At 40.6% G+C, this 21,749-nt stretch overlaps 1 protein-coding gene across 2 annotated transcripts; it reads left to right on the top strand.

Moving 5' to 3' along the window:
• Positions 1 to 2,091: 2,091 nt before the first annotated feature.
• On the top strand, positions 2,092 to 20,039 carry WDTC1 (WD and tetratricopeptide repeats 1). Of its 2 annotated transcripts, none has more exons than XM_075264430.1 (16): positions 2,092 to 2,220; positions 4,225 to 4,344; positions 6,418 to 6,501; positions 6,587 to 6,633; positions 7,666 to 7,777; positions 8,049 to 8,236; positions 8,332 to 8,514; positions 8,612 to 8,703; positions 8,964 to 9,079; positions 12,944 to 13,019; positions 13,192 to 13,276; positions 14,973 to 15,146; positions 15,235 to 15,470; positions 17,882 to 18,044; positions 18,416 to 18,608; positions 18,925 to 20,039. In XM_075264430.1, exons 2-16 carry the CDS (start codon positions 4,294 to 4,296, stop codon positions 19,132 to 19,134), a joined length of 2,010 nt encoding a protein of 669 aa, XP_075120531.1. In that variant the 5' UTR covers positions 2,092 to 2,220; positions 4,225 to 4,293; the 3' UTR covers positions 19,135 to 20,039. The 2 variants fall into 2 exon arrangements, with proteins under 2 accessions (XP_075120531.1, XP_075120530.1); XM_075264429.1 differs by having other exon boundaries at positions 17,879 to 18,044; positions 18,925 to 20,038.
• The last annotated feature ends 1,710 nt before the right edge of the window (positions 20,040 to 21,749 follow it).

Genomic DNA, 21,749 nt, shown 5'->3' with positions numbered 1-21,749 from the left:
CCATAAAAAATATTATGCTAATCTGTAAAATATACCTCACTTAGGTCTCTGCTACTCTGTGTCAGGATGTCCTATTAGTGCTCATAGAAGGTGAACACTCTGCTTGGAACATTACTTTTTTTTGGTCTGTTTGGAGAGCAACTCTTCTTCTGAAAGACCTGGTTCATCTATGCTTTATACAAACAGCTGATTCATTTTCTGCAAGACTGCTTACTAGTTTGCAGACTCTGCTACTTCACATTAATGTGTCTTAGGCACTAAGAGTAGAATACTCCTTAAAAGCCTGAGGCCCTACATTGCGGAAACGCAGTTTTTTGTTGCAGATTTTGTTGTGTTTTTTTTGACCCAAAGCCAAGAATGGCTACAAAAGCAATGGGAACTATATAAAAAGTTCTTAAAAACTGAAACAAAAAAAGCTACGTTGCGGAAACGCAGCTTTTTTAGTTGCAGATTTTGCTGCGTTTTTTTCAGCCAAAGCCAGGAATGGCTACAAAAGTAATGGGAAATGTATAGGAAGCTCTTATACTTCTACCCTCTGCTCAATCCACTCCTGACTTTGGCTCAAAAAACGCAATCAAATCTGCAACAAAAAAAAAAGCTGCCTTTCCGCAATATGGGGCTTTAGCCTAAAGCCCCACGTTACAGAAACACAGCTTTTTTTGTTGTACTTTTTTGAGCCAAAGCCAGGAGTGGATTGAGTAGAAGGTAGAATAATAAGAACTTCCTATAACCGTCCCATTATTTTTGTAGACATTCGTGGCTTTGGTTCAAAAGACTGCAACAAAAAAAAGCTGCGTTTCTGCAAGGTGGGGCCTCAGCCAAATGCATATTGTTTTAGAACATGCTATATTATAGTACTAGCCTCTGCCCGCGACTTCGTCTGCGTCTTGTTTCTGTCGATGATCCACCTATATTCAGCAAATTGCTGCCGTTGATGGTTTGCCTGCTCCGGCGTTTCGGAAGCTTTTTAGCTGTCCTGCTGCTGAACTTGTTCCTCATGCCAATGCTGTTTCCTACACGATATTTAACGTCAGAAGGCGTGGCACCACAGATATCTTCATTTGCATGGGTGTCCAAATACTTATTGATAGACAGTGTAGTATTCTGTCTGAATGAGGAATATGTTTGTTGAATGAGGAATGAAATACTAAATAGTTACAAGGTTTGTCTCATGAAGGTAACCCGTGCATATTCCTTAATATTACAGTGGGGTGCACCCCCTTCCCCCTAAGTTTGGAATCAGTAGGCCAAACCACTGACGACTTTTTTCTACACATTTCCTTAATCAGACGCTGCTTCTTCATAAATGGCTGTCAGCCAGAAACAGAGTAAAGATCTTCTAATTCACAAAAAAATAGTGACTGAACTCCTATGAAAGTAAATGTGCAACAAACCATGCATGTAATTAATTCTACAATATCAAATCACTGTATAATGTGATATGTAATAATTGATTATTTTATTTTGAAGCCAGAGTTGGTAACATTTTCTGGCCCTGACTCCCCTGCCCTGTGTTTCAGAACCCCAATATGCGCCGGACTAGAGAGCTGCTCTGTAAAAAGGCGCCCTCTCTGGCAGAGCTGAGCCATCTATTCATTACTTCAATGGCTGCCATGTAATACTAAATTGCACCTGCAGAGGCCACACCAGAAGAAATGCCTACATTGGGGTACAAGATGGAGGCTGATGAACCTGTTGTGAGTAGAGCAAAATACCTGCACACATATTGTAAGTCTGCTTATGTGGTACATATGATGGGCAGAAGCGGAGCTCTCTATAAAGAAGTTCTTGAGATGACATAGCGTGTTCCATATACGATATATGAGAAGGATACACAGAACAAGCTCTGCTGACAATCCCCTCATGCACCGCACTACGTAAAGGTCAATTCTAGAAACTACAACTTCCAAGGCGCTTTGCGCGGGGCGTTACTGCGCAAGTGCTGATTCTACGGACCAACCTAACCTAACAGCTGATCTGGTCAACGTCTCCTATTGGTTCCACAAGTTGTCACTCTAAAAACCAAGCCTGCTACTGGCTTACCTGGGCTTTCCTTTTCCTTCTCACGTTGCCAGGGAGCCGTAGTATTAAGTTAGTAAGCCTAGGCGTATTCCGGAACGTCTATTTGCGCATTTTACGTGACGTAGTTTTTGGACCTAATGCTTCCAATACGGTGATTACGTAGCGGGAGGGTGCTTCTTCGGAGAGACACCCGGAGAGGTAAACACGGGTGACTGGGCTGTTGGGGGCCTATTCGCTGCTGAATGCAGATACGTGACTAGGGAACTATACGTATACATTGAACGCGTTGCCATTTATTTTGTTTGCTAGTTATTAGGTAGTGTGTGTAATACACAGACGCTGGGCTATAGGCTGCGGTGTGTGCATGTAGTCATTGCTGCACATACCTGTAACGCTGCATAAACTTCTGTGTGCGTGTATGTGGCTAGATGGCTGTCATGCATCTCCCTATAGCAGGCTGCCTGCTGCATGAGGAAGCTCCTTAGGAAAAGTTACGTGACTGAAAACTGACAGGGGCCACACATGTCTGCTCATCGCATGTAGCTCTACATTGAACTTACACTGAGGATATTGTCTTCCTAATATCCTTGTAGAAGTGGAAGCACTCTGCATGTGTCTGCTGGGTCTTGGAGATGGAGGTCACTTGCCTAGAGTTGGCTGTGGCAATGTTGTAGCTAATGGAAGAGCAGCAGGAAATTGCAAATAAACTGTTACATGTGTGTAAAATCCCCAAATGTTACATTATTAGGATTTTACCAGAGACCTTCAGCTTTATTCACTCGCAGTTAACGGGGTTTTCTCATAGATATAACCGTTAGATTAACTATTAAGATCTGCAGACGTCTTAGTGGTGACAGTCTGTTTTCTTCATTGTTTTCTGATGGATACAGCAACTTTGTCAACTCTGTAAGCCAGCCATGAGTTTCTTATTGCAGACAGGTTTTCCGCGCATGTACAAGAAGATAACCCGGCCTCAAGAAAATCAACACTGGGTTTTAGAGTTGAGAAAGTTCCTGCATTCATTATTGTATCCATCGGCAAGTATTAAAGACTGACGGATTGTTACCATTGATATGATTAGGGAAAATCCTTAAGGCTTGAGCCCTATATTTTACAGTGACTAGCGAATCCCATCCACTCATTGCAGAAAAACACATGCAGTGGACGTGCTACGATTTACAAAAGTGTTGCAGTTTTGGAAATCGCAGCATGTCAGTTATATCTACGGAAATGCCGTCAGTTTATATAATGGAAGCAGAAAGTCTTTCTGTGAAAAGCGCTGTGGGGAAAAAAAAAACCAAAACATGCTGCTGTGGTTTTCTGCTGCGGCACACTACGTGGGGCCTTAGCCTAAAATTCTTTAAAACTTTTATTTATTTATATTTTCAGAAATGTTTAACTTTTATTTGTCTACAATTTTAAATCTAGTTACAGTTGCAGGAAAACCTCTTTTAGCGTCAGTGGTTAAAGTGGCATTCTGGAAAAAATATCTGTTTCCCCATATGTAAGGGGCATAGGATTAATAACAGTGTAGGTAATCTTACCAAGTGATTTCTTCCCAAAGTTTTATCTTTGCTTCTATTCCCCCCATGTGACCACACTCTGACTTTCACTGACTGAATGATATTGCTTCTTTGCTGTGGACCAGATATCAGTCTCTCTATATCTTGTAGGTTCACACTGAAAATCTCATAGGCTTGCTGAGGCTGTTTGAGTTAGAATTAGCATGCAATCACGTGGTACGCCAGAGGAATGGAACTGCGGATGATACATCGGGAAGAAAGTGCTCAATAAGATTATTACTTACACTGCTATTTACAGTTTAGTGGGATTGTGCCTATTTCTGTGGTTCCTATATTTTATTATTTGCTGCAGTCAGACATGAAGCAAGAAAGGCGCAGATGACATAGGCCGATCGTGCCATATGATTTTATTTTTGGCTAACTACCGATTTCAAACTTGTTTCATTTTTTTTTTTTTTTTTTACTATTTTATGGTCTTTGGCTGAAATGGTCAAATCTGGTTACTTCTATTGAAGTCTAATATGTATGACAACCCTGACAATGTCAAACTCCTTTAATATTAAAGAAAAGTTTATGAAGGGGAGACCACAGTTTAGTAGCCCAGAGACTGTATGTTAATGCTAATGTCACATTAAACCTTAGTATCATTTTTTAATTAAAATATTTTATTATTTTGCAGGCTTATGTAATGATAATGGCAGTGGTACAATTGCATTCTTTGGTATCGTGAGCTCTGTATTTGAACACCATGATGGATAGAGCCAACATTGCTCAGGATCTGATCCACAGGCAGATCAGGGTATGTTGTGTATGGTCCAGAAATGTAATTTATTTATTGTCTAAGGTAATCCCTGATTAAGATCCTCATTGGGTCACATATAATGTCTGCACTGTGGTCAGAAACTGCACTACAAGGCATTTTCCTGTTTTCAGAAGAAGTTGAGCAGACTTTTTTGGGAACTTTCTAAGTGTCTACACTCCCTACACGGGAGTCTTGTCAGCAGTGAATTGGTTGTATACCTAATCCCATTACTTTGTAGAGGTGATTTACAGTTTCCAAATATGTCTCTGTTATTCAGCTTTGAAGCCCCAATTTCATGTAAATCAAAATTGTATTTATATGCAAATGAGGGGAAAAGCCCTTTTTCTGGGAATCTAGAGCTGAGACCAAAGTCCAGGCAAGCTATGACATACCCAAACCACTATTACCCTTTGTTTGCATATGAATAACATGGCTGCTAACATAAAAATGGGGCTCCAAAACTGAATTACAGAGGTGACACTGAGTACTGGCTCCCACCATCGGGGAACCGGGAAATGCGGTTTTTACCGCAACATCTTCTTTATTATTTTTCCTTATCCTCTCCTGATGAGAATATGTAATCGAAACGCGTAGAGAGATTAATTATTTACAGCATATCTAGTGTGAACCCTATAGAATGGCATATTTATCAAATGGACAGGGACACTAGTTATATGTTTAGGTGTCAGGTTAACTTTGCTATTGAGTGGACGCTTTAGGGCAGTGTGAACAGCATCAAAACAGTAGGGGGGAAGAAGGTATTTACTCTATACAACATTGTTATCAGCTACAGTATCAGTGAGATTATCATCATCTAGGCACCTATTTAGTACTAACCGTCACCTGTCAAGTTGTGATTATCACTCCCCTTGGGGACCTCCAGAAAGGAAACCTAATCTGCATAAAAGAAGCAGTTACCTTAGGAAACCTGTGGCCCCATAGACTATAATAGGGTCCGTGTGGTTTCTGCTCGGTTTCCGAAAAGGGCAAAAAATGCAGAGAAGGGAATGGACTCCTTGAACTTAGTACAAACGCTGGTGTGAACCCAGCGTAAGGATTTAAACTCAAAACAGTTTTGATTGTTTTGTTTTTGATACTTTGTAAGTATGGCACATAGTTAAAGAGGACCTTTCACCTCCTGGGGCACATGCAGTAATACACTAGTAATACTAGAAAGCAGACATAGGCGTTCGCGCTCTGTGCCCCCGGTGAAGAGCTATCTGTTTCGGTACTGTAGCTCTTCACTGTCAGAAGGGCATTTCTGACAGTCAGTTAGGAACACCCTTCCTCACAGCAGCGTATATTGTGCTGTACTGTGAGAGGGGGCGTTGCTTACCTCCCATCGATGACGCTGAGCGGTGAGGAACGCCACCCCAGTACTCCTTTATTGACAAATACTATCAGGTGTGGAAGGAGGCGTTCCTCACCGCTCTCACAGTGCAGCGCTATAGATGCTGCTGTGAGGAAGGGCGTTCCTGACTGTCAGAAACGCCCTTCTGACAGTGAAGAGCTACAGTATCGGCACCGATAGCTCTTCACGGGAGGCACAGAACGAGAAAGCCGAATTCAGCGCACTGTCAGCTTTCTAGCGGTGTATAAAACCGCATGTGCCCCAAGTGGTGAAAGGTCCTCTTTAAATATACACAGATTGCCAGTAGATGAAATCCGTAATCACTGAATAATGATCCAATAGTCCATAATTCAGAACGCCACAACGTGTTTCCTGATGTTGCAGCACATGGTTCTTCAGAGGATTAGTGTTGATGGGAGATGATTCTCTCTGCCACCCAATAGAAAGTATGCCAACATCCCAATGTTATGGTATACATGAGTCTTTGCCATACAGATATATATTTAAACCATACAACTATCCTCCCCTTCTCCTGAACAACATACTATATGCCTATACAGGGAGATGAAGATTACAGCATCAGGTGCAGGGAAAGTATAGAGTTGCAGTCTTAGTGTCATATGAAACTTATGTTATAATTATTATCTTGTTTTAGTTTTTCTTTAGATTAAACCATATGTTGTTTCTGCAACAGCCTAAATGGTTACATTTTCTTGTAGGAAAGACAAGCTAGAAGCTTTCAGAGACTTCATCATGTAACAGATCCATTAATTCGTCGCTTGGGACTAGAAGCAGAGCTTCAGGTATATGTAAGAAATATGCCCTTTGGGGTGCTATGACAAATTATGCAAGCAGAAGCATTTTAACTCTTCTTATTCTGCTTCATAGGGGCACTCTGGTTGTGTCAATTGTCTTGAATGGAATGAAAAGGGAGAGTAAGTATGAATTTTATGCTTGTATGTTTTCTTTATTTGTCAGAAGCATTTGACAGTTTTTTACTTTACTGTAATGCTTTGTCATTTTTTTATTATTTTATACTTGCACATATTTTTTCATACCCATGTGACATGTCAAAGTGATTACGGAAAATGTTTTGTTTTGTTTTTTCAATTTAAAAGTTTATTACTTTTCAAACAATATGAAGAGCAAGAACGAACAAAAACAAGTAACAAAAGTAGGTAATACAAACAATGCAACCCAGAGGCTGCCAGGGGACCAACAAACCCCAAACTGCAGCTAAGGTAAGTGAGGGGGTGTTCACACTTGCTCCCGTGTCCACCCTTTGTCATTCCTTCGGGTTTCCGTCCTAAGCCTGGAAACTGGACAGGGGATGGCTTTCCGGTGGTCAGTTTTAAAACCCATTCATTCATTTGAATGGGTTTTAAAGAGGACCTTTCACGTACTCAGGGCACATGCGGTGTAATACTAGAAAGCCAACCATAGCTCTTCATTGTCAGAAGGGTGTTTCTGACAGTCTGTCAGGAGCACCCTTCCTCACAGTAGCATCTATTGCGCTGTACTGTGAGAGGGCAGTGTTCCTTACCGCCCAGTTCCTTACTGCTCAGCGTCATTGCTCAGCGGTAAGGAGCGCCCCCCCTCTCACAGTACAGTGCAATAGACACTACTGTGAAGAGGGGCGTTCCTCACAGACTGTCAGAAACGCCCTTCTGACACTGAACAACTACGGTCCCAGCACCGATAGCTCTTCCGCGGGGGCACAGAACGGGAAAGCCAATAGTGCGCTGAATTTAGCGCACTGTCGGTTTTCTAGCGGTGTATTACACCGCATGTGCCTGAGGATGTAAAAGGTCCTCTTTAAAAGCAAACCGCTGGTGTCCACCTGCAGCCTCTCTGTAGGAAAACCGTTTTTTTGGATGGACTCAGTCCTGTATGCCATTTATGATTCCTAAGTAATGTTGGATATTGATCTCTTCATTTGTGTAATGGTTATTTGTATTGATTTCTAGCTTGCTGGCCTCTGGCTCAGATGATCAGCACATGATGCTGTGGGATCCTTTTCGTCACAAGAAACTTTTGTCTATGCACACAGGTCACACTGCCAACATCTTTTCTGTTAAGGTAAGCAACCTGCAATGAATGTTTCATTGTCTAGTGTGTATGTATATAAGATAGTCACTTAGCATATCACATAAAAATGTTTAACATAACCTATAATACAACATCTGATAGAACTTGTTTCCAGCATAGACCTGTAATAAAATGTGAGATTTCACAAGTTTCTAAGCTACAAAATACACAGAAAACTTTATACACTACAATATACAGGTATATATATTTATATATATTTTTTCTGTATTTTTTTTTTTTTTTTTTATCCCTCTCCTGTCAGTTCCTTCCACACACTGGAGATCGCATCTTGATTACTGGAGCAGCAGATGCCAAGGTTCACGTCCATGATATTAACTCAAAAGAAACACTCCATGTTTTTTCTGAACATACTAATCGAGTGAAGCGCGTTGCCACTGCCCCTATGTGGCCAAACACCTTCTGGAGTGCAGCAGAGGATGGCTTGATTCGGTGAGAAAACTTTGTGGAGGACAGAAATTTTCTTAAGAAGACATATCTATTTTTGATGTAATTGCGAATTGATGTGTCTTTCCTTTTTTGTTTAGGCAGTATGACTTAAGAGAAAGTAGCACACACTCCGATGTTTTGATTGATTTAACCGAATACTGTGGCCAGCTGGTAGAGGCAAAATGTGTAAGCATCAGCCCCCAGGATAACAATTGTTTGGCAGTAGGAGCCAGTGGGCCTTTTGTGAGACTGTATGATATTCGCATGATCCACAGTCACAGGTGAGTGGTTGCTGGTGGGGAGTGCCAGTTCAGAGAGTATTATTTTTAGAAAGATTTGGAAAATTACTTATAACTTGTTACATATTTTTCATTATAGAAAAAATCTCCAGCAGACACAATCTGGACTTCACACCTTTTGCTCAAGACAGAAACCCATTCCAGAGGGAGCTGCACAGTATTATGTGGCAGGTGAAATGCTGTTTGCCTTCCTCTCTGTGTACTATGTCTCTGTGATAATTCCTATTAGGCTGGAGGACTCAACATCTCCATGTATTTTTTCATGACGTATTTTCAAACATTGTTTATTACCACAAAAACAAGCATCTAGTGCCAGCATTGGGAGCCATTTTTGAGACGGACAGCAATTTTTATTTTCTTATTATCATACTTCCTGTTTGGTGCTGTCTTTGGTCAGTCACTAAATTGTTAACTGTATTTATTTTCAACAGGCCACCTCCCAGTAAAACTGCCAGATTATAATAATCGATTGCGTGTCTTGGTGGCTACATATGTAACATTCAGTCCTGATGGCACTGAGCTGCTTGTCAACATGGGAGGGGAGCAGGTAAGTTTATTGATTAGAACTTTTCTCTTAAGGCTGGTGCCCATGTCATGTAAATGCCGCAGTTTGGCCATGATGGAAGCCCTGTGGCAAAAAACACGAATCCCATCCACACATTACAGAAAAATACCCACAGCGGAAATGCTACGATACGTTTTTGGAAATTGCAGCATGTTATATCTACGGAAATGCTGGCGGTTTCCATATAGGTATAATTGAAGCAGAAGTACTGCAGAGTTTTCTTGTGAAAAGCACTATGGGAAAAACCATGATCCATTTCCGCTGCTGTTTTTCCCGGAGGGATTTTTGACTGCAGCCCGCTATGTGGGGCTTTAGCCTAAAAGAGTTTTCCAGGCCACAGCAGCATTTTTACACTGATGACCTAGCCACAGTATAGTTCATCAGTTTCTGATTGCTAGAGGCCTAACAAAGAGAACCCATAGTGATCAGCTGATCTCGCTGCCTCCAGGCACCTAAAACGACTGCAGTGAATTGGGCCAGTAGCAGTTCTGCTCCTATTCAAGTAATAGAAACTATGTAGCCCCTTCCACTCTGTAGCTGTGGCATTAGGGTACTGCAGCTTGCAGCCTACTACTTGAATATAAGAGCTGCTACCACCTCTGTCCACAGCAGTAGCTTCTGGTACCTGGGTGCGTGCAGCTAGACCAGCTGATCGTTGTCGGGTTTGGATGTTGGACCCTCACTGTGCATATACTTAGGGGTTATCCTGTGGAGTGATCATCAATATAAAAAATGTTGGAGATTGGAAACCCCTTTAGGCTGAGGCCACATGTTTTGGAAAAGCTGCATTTTTTTGTTCACCATTTTGCTGCATTTTATTTGAGCCAAAGTCAGAAGTGGATTTAACAGAAAGGAGAAGTATACAGGTTTCCTTTATATTCCTGACTCATTTTTGATTCAAAAAGCAACATCAAAATCTGCTAAAGAATGAAGCTTTTCTGGAAAGTATATCCTCAAGGATGTTTCAAATGTGACAGTAGTGTGCAGAGTTTCTGCAAATTTTTAAATGCAGTTTTTAACTAGTGAAAGACATGTCTTTGAAGGGAGTTTACTGCCACCAAAATCGCTTTTACTGCGACTTGAGTAGTGGTAGTCTTCCTTTAATTGGAGTTTGTCACCAGAACCTAGAATATGAACCACACAGATAGGTTAGGGTCACCTAAATCAGTGTTTTCCCCTTCTGAAGCTGTGCCTTCAAATTAACTCTTTTGAGCAGTGACTGCACCAACACCCTCATTGTGGCAACAGCCTTATTGCACTAAGGAGCTCATTTCCATATTGATAAAAGCAGCAATATTGTGGCAATGGATCTGCTCACTAGGAATAAAGACTGTTTGATTCAAGTGACCCTAACCTATTTATCTTTTTTATTGTACTGTCAGGAGGGGCGTTCCAAGCTGGACTGTCAGGAACGCCCTTCTGGTAATGGCACTGATAGCTCTTGCCCGGGGGCACGTAATGGGAAAAGCCAACAGTGCACTGAATTCAGCACACTGTCGGCTTTCTAGCAATATATAAAACCGCATGTGCCTGAGGACATGAAGGGTCCTCTTTAAGCCATGCCACCTTTTCTTGAAAGCCATGTCCACATGTCTAGCAAGTGAAAAAAGTTTTAGCTAGATGCGCAACATTTCTGCCAGTGTCTAGTCGTTACCATGATAGTAAATCTAGTCCACTCTCCTTATTATTGAACTTTGTGTTTTATTCCATTTCAAAAAGTGCAAATCAAGCACACTGCCATGTACTCTCTGTAGACAGAATGAGCAGTACTATGTAAAAGAGCTCATCCCCAGAACCTAATTTGTGCCTAATTTATGTTGAAGCGCAGGCCTTCCATGAATATGGTGCATCATCCGAGTGTCTATGCATCTAGCCTGAAACCTACACCAGCTTGTTGCTGACATACACTCCAGTCATAATTTATGCCAGAAAACTGGCATACATGATAATAAATCTGTCAGGACCAATGGAATGCTTCAGCGGACCTCCAGAGGAGACGCTGCCGGAGCAGAAGAACAGAGATGCACAGGAAGACTCCGGAGCATTGGGGACAGGTGAGTATGCATTTTAAATGTTAAAAGGGTTGTCCATTTTTGCTTGGACAACCCCTTTAATGCCAGGTGGCAGCTGGGGTAGTGTAAAGTATATTGTCACTAGACTGGAGCAGAGGAAAACTTGTTCTCTGGAGCAGTGAATTGCTTTTCACTATCTGGCATTTAATTCCAGGTTTGGAAAATGGTTGGAGAACAATACCTATCAAAATGTATTATGTGTACTGTAAAATTTGATGGAGGATGCATAATATAGATTTTTTTAGGTTCTGAGGGAGGCTCTTTATTTCCACTGAAATTGTATTCTTCCAGCTTTGTGCCAACAGTTTGGGGAAATGCATTTATCTGTACCAGCATGACTGTGTCCCTGTGCACAAAGTTAGGTCCTTTAAGACATTAGGTTGTACACAATTCCTTCAAAAACCTCTAAGGCTAGGTTCACATATGCGCTCGGGGATTCCATTCCCCATTCTGCTTTAAAAATGTGAAGAGAAAAGTCCTGAATCTGTTTTATAGTAACTGTGCAATATTGCACCATATTAGGAATATGTCCATACATTTTGCTAAGTTTATTCTTTTGCTGAACATTTTTGCTGGATGTAGCTAACTCATTCATTTAGTTATTTTGTTTACTTATATAGCGACATCATATTCCGTAGCGTTTCAACTTCACACTTGCGTTTCAGAGGATCAGGACAACAGACAAGCTGATCACTACAATTGCAGTTACATACAGAGACTAATGAACTCCATTGACTATAATGGGGTCTGTTGGGTGTCTGTCGTTTAAAACTGAAAGCAGCAGCCGAAAAAGGCAGACGTTGTGACAGAGTCTCTAACGGAGACTGTGACACAAATGTAAATGTAGCCTTAATAGGACTTAATTATTTTTAATGGGATCATCCGTTCTACTGGATAGTATTTTCTATTACATTTTAGAATATATTCCATGCATTTACTGGATTTAGTCGTATTTAAGTTTTACCCTGGACATTATTCTTTTATTTATGTTTATGAAACAGCAATTATCGTAAAGCTAGGAAATTCAGGACAATCATGTGATAGGTATATGAATTCATTGAATAATTTACTGTATTATATGGCAGTCAATTAGCAGCAATTATTATTGGTCTTACCATGTGAACCCTGTGGTTTTGATATATCTAATGGACAATAGTATGATCATTTTTACTGCTTATGGTTTCAATTACCGTATTCTGTATATGGATTTTGTTTTAGCCACATACTGGTTGTGAAGTCTGGGTTTTCTTTAGAATTAAATGGTATACATTTTTTTTTTTGTGGTCTCTTGGATGGCCAATTCCGTTATGTATTTTCTTCCAGTATGGCACACCAGTGAGTCCTGTTTCCAGTTATATAGTGTATTTGTTGATATCCAGCCTACTGTTCTGATTTATGGTAAATTCTGCTTACTTTTTGTCTGTATTCCAATTACTGAGCTTAGCCATATATTTTTCTGCACTGGATTCATTACATTTAATTGTTTAGCAATATGTGTCAAGGTCCAGGGGTGCCATGACTCGAGGCAGGGAGGCAGCAATTATGCTTATATCAATTTATAACCAATAATATATACTGCTCCACTCTAGCAAGGTAACCACCACATTAAACTAAGCCACTGAGCAGTCAAATGGACTATTATACAGTGACCTCAGTGACTTTTGGCTAAAGTACAACAATAATATTAATGCAAAGAATGCAAGTATGCTCATGTACTTCTGGAGTAGAATAAACGGACTGATTTTGACGTGATGCACTTATTTGTTTATTGCAGGTATACCTATTTGACTTAACTTTCAAGCAAAGACCATGTACATTCCTGCTACCTAAATCTCACCATACATCTGGAGGTGAGCATATCTGAAAACCTCTCATGAGAAATGCTTAGATTTTGTTATTTGGATTTGCAGAAAGATTGATTCTAGCCATGATTCAGTTACATTAGTATAGTATTTCCTACAGTAGTATACTATAATTTCATACTACTTTGTCTCATCACTAAATTATGTTTTGCCACTACAGAAGTCCAAAATGGCAAGACCTCAACTAATGGACTTCATCTGTACAGTAATGGGATTCGTATGAGTGATGCCAAGAACATGGCGGGGTGAGAATAGCAAATTTTTAATGTTCAGTTTGTTTATTAGTTGTTACTGAATTTCTTCAAAGGGTATGTGTTATTATCACCCTATAGCTGGCTTCACACAGGCATTTTGGTTTCTGTCCTTTGGGTCCTATCTGCTAAAAAAAGTGGTTTCCTCCTGGCTTCTGCCGGAAATGGCAGAGAGAAAAGTCCTCTTTGCTGGACTTTTCTTTCTACTGATTTTAAGCGGAATAAAGGACAGAATTTCATATGGAGACTCAAACGCTAGGAATGACGTAACTAGGAATGGCGGAGCCCCGTGGCGAACTTTTGACATGCCCCCCCCCCCGACCGACTCAAATGCCGAAGACCTCGACCAACCCCCTCCTAACGACCACATATGGGGTATTGCTGTGTTCAGGAGAAATTTTTCTCCCTTTACACTGTGTGAAAAAGAAATGTTTGGGGCTAAATGGACAGTTTATTGTAAATAAAAAAATTAAAAAAAAAAGAAAATTTTCATGTCCCATTGTTAAGAAAAATTAGTTAAATGACAGAGGGTCAAAATGTTTACCATACCCCTTGATACATTTCTTAAAGGGTGCAGTTTCCAAAATGTCACTTTTGAGAGGTTTCCACTGTACTTATACTTTAGGGACTCTTCAAATAAGACATGATTCCAGCAAAATCTGCTTTTCAAACATCTAGTGGCGCTACCTCCCTTTGGAGCGCTGCCGTGTGTCCAAACACTAATTTATATCTACATGTGGGTATATTTTTTAATGTTGAAAGATTGCTTTAAGTGAGTCCATCTGCAGTGCCTAAGCCTTGGCACAGTGCCTTGTAGAGGTGAGTCTACAGTTTCCACTGTTATTCAGCTTTGGAGCTACATTTTCATATAAATCAGCATTTTAGTCATATGCAGATGGAGGGAAAAGTGCCTTGTCTTGATATACAGAGCTGAGGTGTAAAGCCTAGGCAAGCTAAGGCACACCCCTAATGTCCTTTCCCCTAATTTACATGTAAATAAAACAGCAATTTTAATTTTTACAATTAGGAAATTGTAGAATCGCCCATACTGGGTCACCCCTATTGGTTTCTAACCAATTTACTGCTAACAGACTACCTTGAGAAAGTTGTTTCTCAATTGGAGATATGCTTTCTCTTGTTTATTGTTCCCTGATGCCTCTCTGTACTGTCTTGGGAAACCAGAGGGTGAACTCTCATAGTTTTTCTGCCCACTGCAAGGCTGCTTGTGCTGTGATTCAGTGTGTGGCAATATCAGAGAAAGCAGGCAACTGAGTGGTCATTCATTACTCACCTGTTAAACCTCCCACCACCAACATTGCAGCGGACCTCACTAGTCTATGTTTGTGTTCCTGGAGCAATGTTATACATCCTTGTGAGAGCTGCAGCCAATAGCTGGCCTTAGCGTTCTCACTGAAATCTGTACGATAATGAATTTTTATTTAAAGAAAACATATTTGATCAGAAATTTTTTTGCATGTAAATGGAAGAAAAACACTTAAAACACTTCCACTGCAATAAACAGCATTTTTCCCTCTATGCCATGAGACAACACTTGTTACTTAAACATTTGCTTTTAGATATGTGATGACTTTGTATATTACAGGTTTTCCTAGCTATGAAGAAGATTTTGCACTTGTAAGTTTCCCATCCAAGGTATTAATTCAGAAATGCTTTACTGACCTTTTTCTAGGTCAGCAAATGAGCTTCCACCACATCTGGAAAAAGTAAAGCAAAAAGCTAATGATGCTTTTGCACGGCAAAAGTGGAGCCAGGCAATTGAACTTTATAGCCAGGCCATGCAGAGGGCGCCTCAAAGTGCAATGTTGTTTGGAAATCGGGCTGCAGCCTACATGAAGCGGAAGTGGTGAGAAGAATAGCTTCTGGCATTGGATGGGTATAGTGGCGCAGAGATTTATTTGATGTTTAATCTTGAATTTCTGTTATAATGCTAGGGATGGGGATCACTATGATGCATTGAGAGACTGTCTGCAAGCACTGGCACTGAATCCAGCCCATCTGAAAGCACACTTTCGTCTGGCACGCTGCCTGTTTGAGCTACGCTATGTTTCTGAAGCGCTGGATTGTTTGGAGGAATTTAAGGCAAAGTTTCCAGAACAAGCCCAAAGCAGTGCATGTGATGCTCTGGATAGGGATATAAGAGTTGCCTTATTCTCCAAAAATGAGAACCGTAAGTCCCCCACTATATTGAAATCTCATTTCTCTAACCGTGTTGGCATTGTGCTCAGTAGTTGTGACTGTTTGTATGTCATATTACTCTAAGGTATTGATGTGTCAAACCTTTTTCTATTCTTAGTAGGAAAGATCATAGCACAAAGACCATTTGGTATTGCTGCTTACTACATTGATTTGTCCCTCTAGACCCTAGCTGACTCATAAATAGTGATTAATAGATGTAAGAAATCCTGGTCTCTGTTCAGAAACTGCTTTATGTACCAGGAACAGAATTCTTAGAGTACTACAGTAAATACACAAAGCGGACATGGCTGTATCTTCACTATTTGTGTATGTGAGACTGCATCCGAACAGATCTCTTACCCTGGAAACAGAAAGGTAGTGAAGGGAGACACAAGTTCTAGCTGCTCTACATTTAGAGGGGATCTGTAGAAAATGCTAAACACCATACATCATTTGATTCTAGCCGTTCCCCTGAACAATATTTTTTGTTCTTTGTTTTTATTTTAAAAATCTATCCACCCATTTAAAAGATATGGACCCTGAAAGATTATATATAAACTACCTCTGATTCTCCAAGTGGGTGGGAAACTTCAATTGTCTCATAAATAAACATAAGGTTATCGCCTACTTGGAGAACCAGAGCTAGTTTACATATGATCTTCCAGGGGCCTTATCTTTTGCATAGGTGGATGGATTTTAAAAAGAAAAACACCACATGGATCAGGAGAACAGCAAGAATCACATGATGTGTAGTATTTAGCATTTCCTACTTGGTGTTAGGTCATCTTTAAAGCAAACCAGTCACCATAACAATGCAGGCTGTTTAGAGAAGGAGTGGCCAAGCTGTATAGTTTTGTGACAGAAGATTCAGTATAACCTGCCATTTATATAGTTGTTCTTCCTATGATTAGAAACAGCCATATAGTCATAGGAGCAGTTCTGTCATTAACTGACAACTAGCTATGCATGCAGGCATACATGGAGGACAACCCTCTAGACTAGATGACTGTTTCTAAGAATAAAAAAGGGTAAAGATGTAGATGATGAATACGGAATCTTTTGCTTATACGGAATCTTTTGCCACAAACCAAATTTTCCATTCACCAAATTCTAGAGAGAGAGAAAGAGGATCTAGGTACAGGAAACCTGCAGGTTAAATGCGAAATCTTTCCTCATGCTCCAGAGAGGTTTTCTATTCCTGGAAGAAGAGACCTATTTTTTTTTTCTTTTTAAAATCTGCCATAGGAGCCAGGAGGACATGGCTGCACCTTCACTCTGAAGCAGTGACCACCATAGCCACTGAGTCTTCGCTGTATTGCATATTGTAGACCTGGAGCTAATGCCCGTGATCAGAGTTCACTCTGATCGCATGCGCATTGCTTTTTGTGTGTCCCCTCAATGTATCCCCCAGACCCGATCCTTTTCTGGTGCAGGACAGCTTCCGAATGACAAGATATTAGGAGCTGGGTTTTTTTAAAAAACAAAAAGGCTACCAGGCCTGTCATAGCAATATAGTTATTGAGGCTAGTCTATGAGTTGTATTGAAGTTGTAGTTGTACTGAGGCTAATCTACGAGTTGTATTGTTAACTTGCAAAGAAAAAAATGCTGGTTCAAGCTCCCTAAATGGGTGCTAATAAAATTAGTTAAAATTAAAAAAAAAAAAATTCAAATCATTCCACTGTTCCCTTGATTTCAAAAATACACAAAAACAAACCACAAATTATACATCCCTCTGTCCAAAAATGCCCAGTCTACAAATATTTAAAAATATTTTTCCCATACAGGGAACACAGTAATGTAAAAAAAAAAAAAAATCAAGAGCCCATTTTTTTCCCCTGAAATGGGGCAATTGGTATTAGCCTGAGTGAGTACACAGAAATATATTTTTTTAAAAAGTTATGTGTGTCAGACTACAGCAACTCCAAGAATTATTTTTTTTTCTAACGTTTTGGATTTGGTTAAATCATCAAGACTTGACTACATTTTCATGGTGACTTTAATGCACAGCTCTAGTTTCCCAGACATTTCCAAGTCATTCATATTTCAAGACATTAAAGACTTTGCAAAGCAACAGCCAATGCAGATGTGCGGGAGAAGCTCTATTTAACAAGTTGGGTATTTTTGCTCCCTGTTCTGTGCAGTCATAGGCAGTATTTGTGCCTTGCAACCGATGTGCACCCCTAAGAATTGCAATCTAGAGAAAGTTCCATATCAAGGCAGAGGATGATCAGTGATTGCTGATTTGTTTCACTTATATTGTTGAAGTGCAGATGGCACAGACCAAACATCCACCAGTTGTCTGGAACCTCAAGTATGGCCAACCTTACTGTGCTTGAGAAAGAAAGTATTCATAAAGTTTAGCTGGAGCCAAATAATTCCTATCTGTATCTCCCTGACAGAAGATGATAAAAAAGGAGGCTCTGTTCGTCTACGATCTGGGGGCAGAAAGGATTCTCTCTCAGAAGATGAGCTGCTGCTTAGAGAAAGAAGCTTGGATTATAAACATAGATATTGTGGTCACTGTAACACCACTACAGACATTAAAGAAGCCAGCTTTATGGGAAGGTAAGGCACATGTTCTTTTTACCAATGTATAGAGCGATGGGCTCAGCAGAAGTTAAAATCACTTACAAGATTCTCTGCTTACCTGGTCCAACTTCTTATTGTGCTTATCAGATTTTACTGATCCCGAAAGCTGCCCCAGTCCCTCTTGGATGGTGACGATCCTCCTGATGTAAGAACTCCACTCTGAGCATACAGAATGAGACTGGATCGAAGCGCCATAGACTGCATTATACACTGCCGCCAATACTGCTGAGATCCAGTCTCATTCTGTAAGCTCAGAGTGGACTGTAATTCTTCTCTATTCATGTACTTATTTGTCTAGTTCAGACAATTTATAGTCCTAGTTTTATTCTTTCTTTCTTTTTTTGTAGCAATGCACAGTACATAGTAAGTGGTTCCGATGATGGCTCGTTCTTTATCTGGGAGAAGGAGACTTGTGCTCTTGTCAGAGTACTGCAAGGAGATGAGTCCATTGTTAACTGTCTTCAGCCACATCCAAGCTACTGCTTCTTAGCCACAAGCGGAATTGATCCTGTTGTGAGACTATGGAGCCCCCGTTCTGAGGTTTGAGAGCAATTTATTATATTTGGGACAGAGTATTTTTTGCTATACTTTTAAGTTTTCGTCTTCAAAGAAGCAACCAGACAGCAGGCTTTTTAATTGTTCAGTGTTTTGTCACAGACAGGAAGTGAGAGCTGAACATTTATGGTTTTGTTGTTTCATACCTTTAGTAAATCTGTCCATCTCTGGACTGGGTGAGGTTCTCTTTGCAGAGATGATCGTTTTCTCATAGATTATTTAGTGATACAGTTAAGCAAGCCTTGTGACTTTTCTCTTTCTTGTTATTATTATACCAAATGAACTCTCTATTTGTTCACAGAGTGAAGGTCTAGACAGACGTGTAGTACAGGATATGGAGAGTGCTTGTCAAGCTAACCAAAGAAGAATGAATGCTGATCCCCTGGAAGTAATGCTTCTCAACATGGGTTACAGAATTACAGGACTGAGCGGAGGAGGGCCAGGATCTGGTGGCGGAGGTTCAGATGATGAGGATTCTACAGAGGGACAAGTGCAGTGCCGGACCAGCTAACCTTGACAGGAGGGATGTGTGTGGGATATTGGGTGTACACACCTTTATAAAGACAACCCTGACCATATTTTAATGGCCACTCATCTTGCTTTGAAAATATTCTGTACAGACCAATGTACCTCATGACAAAGATAGAAAAGGTGGAAACACAGTAACAATCCTTCCACACGCACACCACCAGTGTATATAATTTCTTGACTGACAACCAGGCATTGTGTCACCCCTTCCCCCAGCTTCCTAAAAAAAAAAATGGATACTGATCACTGCACAAGCCCACCCTGTTATATTTTCACTAATGGAAAGGACACTAAAAAGAGGTAATAATGCCAGTGTGCACTATTTTTCTGGATATCCAACATCTTCTTTTAAGATTTACAAGTTGGACCGAACTTGCGTCATTTTGAGAGTTGCTATGAATGCTTGAGGCAGCTAACCACAGAATTGCAGAAATTGCTATGGCTTGGATTATCAAGTGGTGTTTAGAATATTTGCCAAGGAGATGACCATTAAACCTGTCTCTCAAAATGGCTGAGGTTACACTAAGTGGTGTGGCAGGCCTTTTTTGATTTTTTTTTTAGTCTATGTTTCTAGATTTTAATATCTAGATTCATAGCCTGTAGATCTTTCCTAGTTTTAACTAATGTGAAAACCTCTTGATGGTCTAGATTGTTGTCTAGACTGAGCTAGTGGGCTTATAGGTTCAGTATAAAGGCTGCTCTGATTTTGCCTTCTCACAACTTGAGAAAGAGTTTTCTGCTGCCAGCTCCATCTCTCCCCGACTTTGGATTTTTCTAAAGGGGAAAGCTGTCTTTCATTTGTGAATGACTCTGCTCAATTTGTATTTGATGTACATCTACAAATAAAAAAAAGTTCTTTATTTCTGAGCAGAAGTGAAATGTACTCTAAATTATTTTACCACTTACATACTCAGAGCCTCATAGGGTAAGTACACATGGAGCAGGCAGTTCTGCTTCAAAAAACGCCTCCCAACTCTACCATTTATTTCAGTAGAAGATGATTTTCCAAATAGGTACTGATTCTTCTTTTTCCTTTATCTTTAGGTGCATTCTGCTTTCCAAAGACCATTAAAATGAATGGGAGGCAGAAAAAATGGAGTGGTTTTTCCTCTAGTTGAAAAATTGGCTAGATGAAAAAAAAAATGTGCTCTTGACTGCCATTCAAATGGGAAGCGGTTTTTGATTCCGCCTCAAAAGCCACCTATGAAAAACTTTGTGTGAACATACCCATGCACTTTTCATTCTTATGATTAGTGTTGGTCAGGGTCGGACTGGGGTGACTAGGGCCCACCAGTGGGATTATTTCCAGGGGCCCACCCTACTGCCATATGTAATATCGCCCGTCCAGTTTTTGCCATTATACACGTTTAAAGTGCATTTTCACGCACAATACAGTGTGCAAAACAGCTATGGCTACACTACTACTTCCTTCATGCAACCAAAGATCACAGTGTCCCTTTGGGACTTTTTCACATTAGTGAATGGAGCCGCATTGGGTCCCTCAGGTTGCAATGTGACTCCATTCACTAACATGAGTGAAAGAATCACAGGGCGACATCTTTGGTTGTATGACAGAAGTTATAGTGTAGAGATAGCCTTATGCTAGGTTCACAACAGCGGCAAGCTCTCCGTCATACAGGTCCACAATGGGACCAGAATGACGGAGAGGTGGACTATTAAAATGGCGGTTACACACAGACAGTGGCAGACCTCATTAACATAATGAGGTCCGCCAGGTGTCAGCCATTTTCAGGCAGATAAGGGTATGTTCACACATCAGTATGCCATCCGTCCGTTTGAATTCAGTTTGACACTTCAAAACGGACTGAGGCACATACTGATTGTATACGGACACCTTTTTATGCTGATAGCAAACGCTCTCCGTCCCCTAGAGGACAGATAAGGGGATTAAAAGTAGCAATTGTAACCAGAGTAGAGATCAGTATGTGTATCAGTCCATTTTGAAGTGTCAAACTGAATTCAAACGGACGGATGGCATACTGATGTGTGAACATACCCTAAGTCCTCAGCGTTTCTGAAACTTGGATATTGTTATGCTGGAGCTCTAGAAAAGGGCACCAGCATAACAATAGAGTGGGACATTATCTATGGGGTGGGTGGACTACAACTCTCAACAGTTCCAGGGCATCTGGAGCTGCTGGGAGTTGTAGTAATTGAAAGATTTGGGGGCATCTTTCGATTGTCCACCTCAGACAGCGGGGGGATTGGGGGTGCTAGCAGTACCATTACAATAAATCACAACATTACAATAAATACAATGCAGTAATATTTTGTGCAGTAATACTCACAGGAGACGTCTTCCCACATTTCCCATCTCTTCCCTTTGGACCGCCATGACCACTTCTTCCAGCTGTGACTTGACTCTGTAAAGTTTGAAACACAGACATCTTTGACTCCTCACTTCTCCACACATCCAGACCATATATATATATATATATATATATATATATATATCACAGCAGCCCCTGCAGCCTATATTATGCCCCACAGTGGCACAATAGACTGTGGGGCATAATAGAGGTTGCAGGGGGGCTGCTGTGGGGCATAATAGAGGTTACAGGGGCCACAGTGGACCTT

This window comes from Leptodactylus fuscus, chromosome 2, assembly GCF_031893055.1.
Source record: "Leptodactylus fuscus isolate aLepFus1 chromosome 2, aLepFus1.hap2, whole genome shotgun sequence".
In the NCBI taxonomy this organism is placed as follows: Eukaryota; Metazoa; Chordata; class Amphibia; order Anura; family Leptodactylidae; genus Leptodactylus; species Leptodactylus fuscus.
The sequence above is the reverse complement of the archived record's forward strand: the minus strand, read 5'-3'. Positions and strand labels throughout refer to the sequence as shown.

Bases quoted from the DNA above. Each gene is read 5' to 3' on its own strand.
- WDTC1 (XM_075264429.1), top strand. From the start codon at position 4,294: ATGATGGATAGAGCCAACATTGCTCAGGATCTGATCCACAGGCAGATC. The intron at 7,778-8,048 runs GTAAGCAACCTG...CTCTCCTGTCAG, and splicing joins CCAACATCTTTTCTGTTAAG to TTCCTTCCACACACTGGAGA. The intron at 18,045-18,415 runs GTAAGGCACATG...CTTTTTTTGTAG, and splicing joins GAAGCCAGCTTTATGGGAAG to CAATGCACAGTACATAGTAA.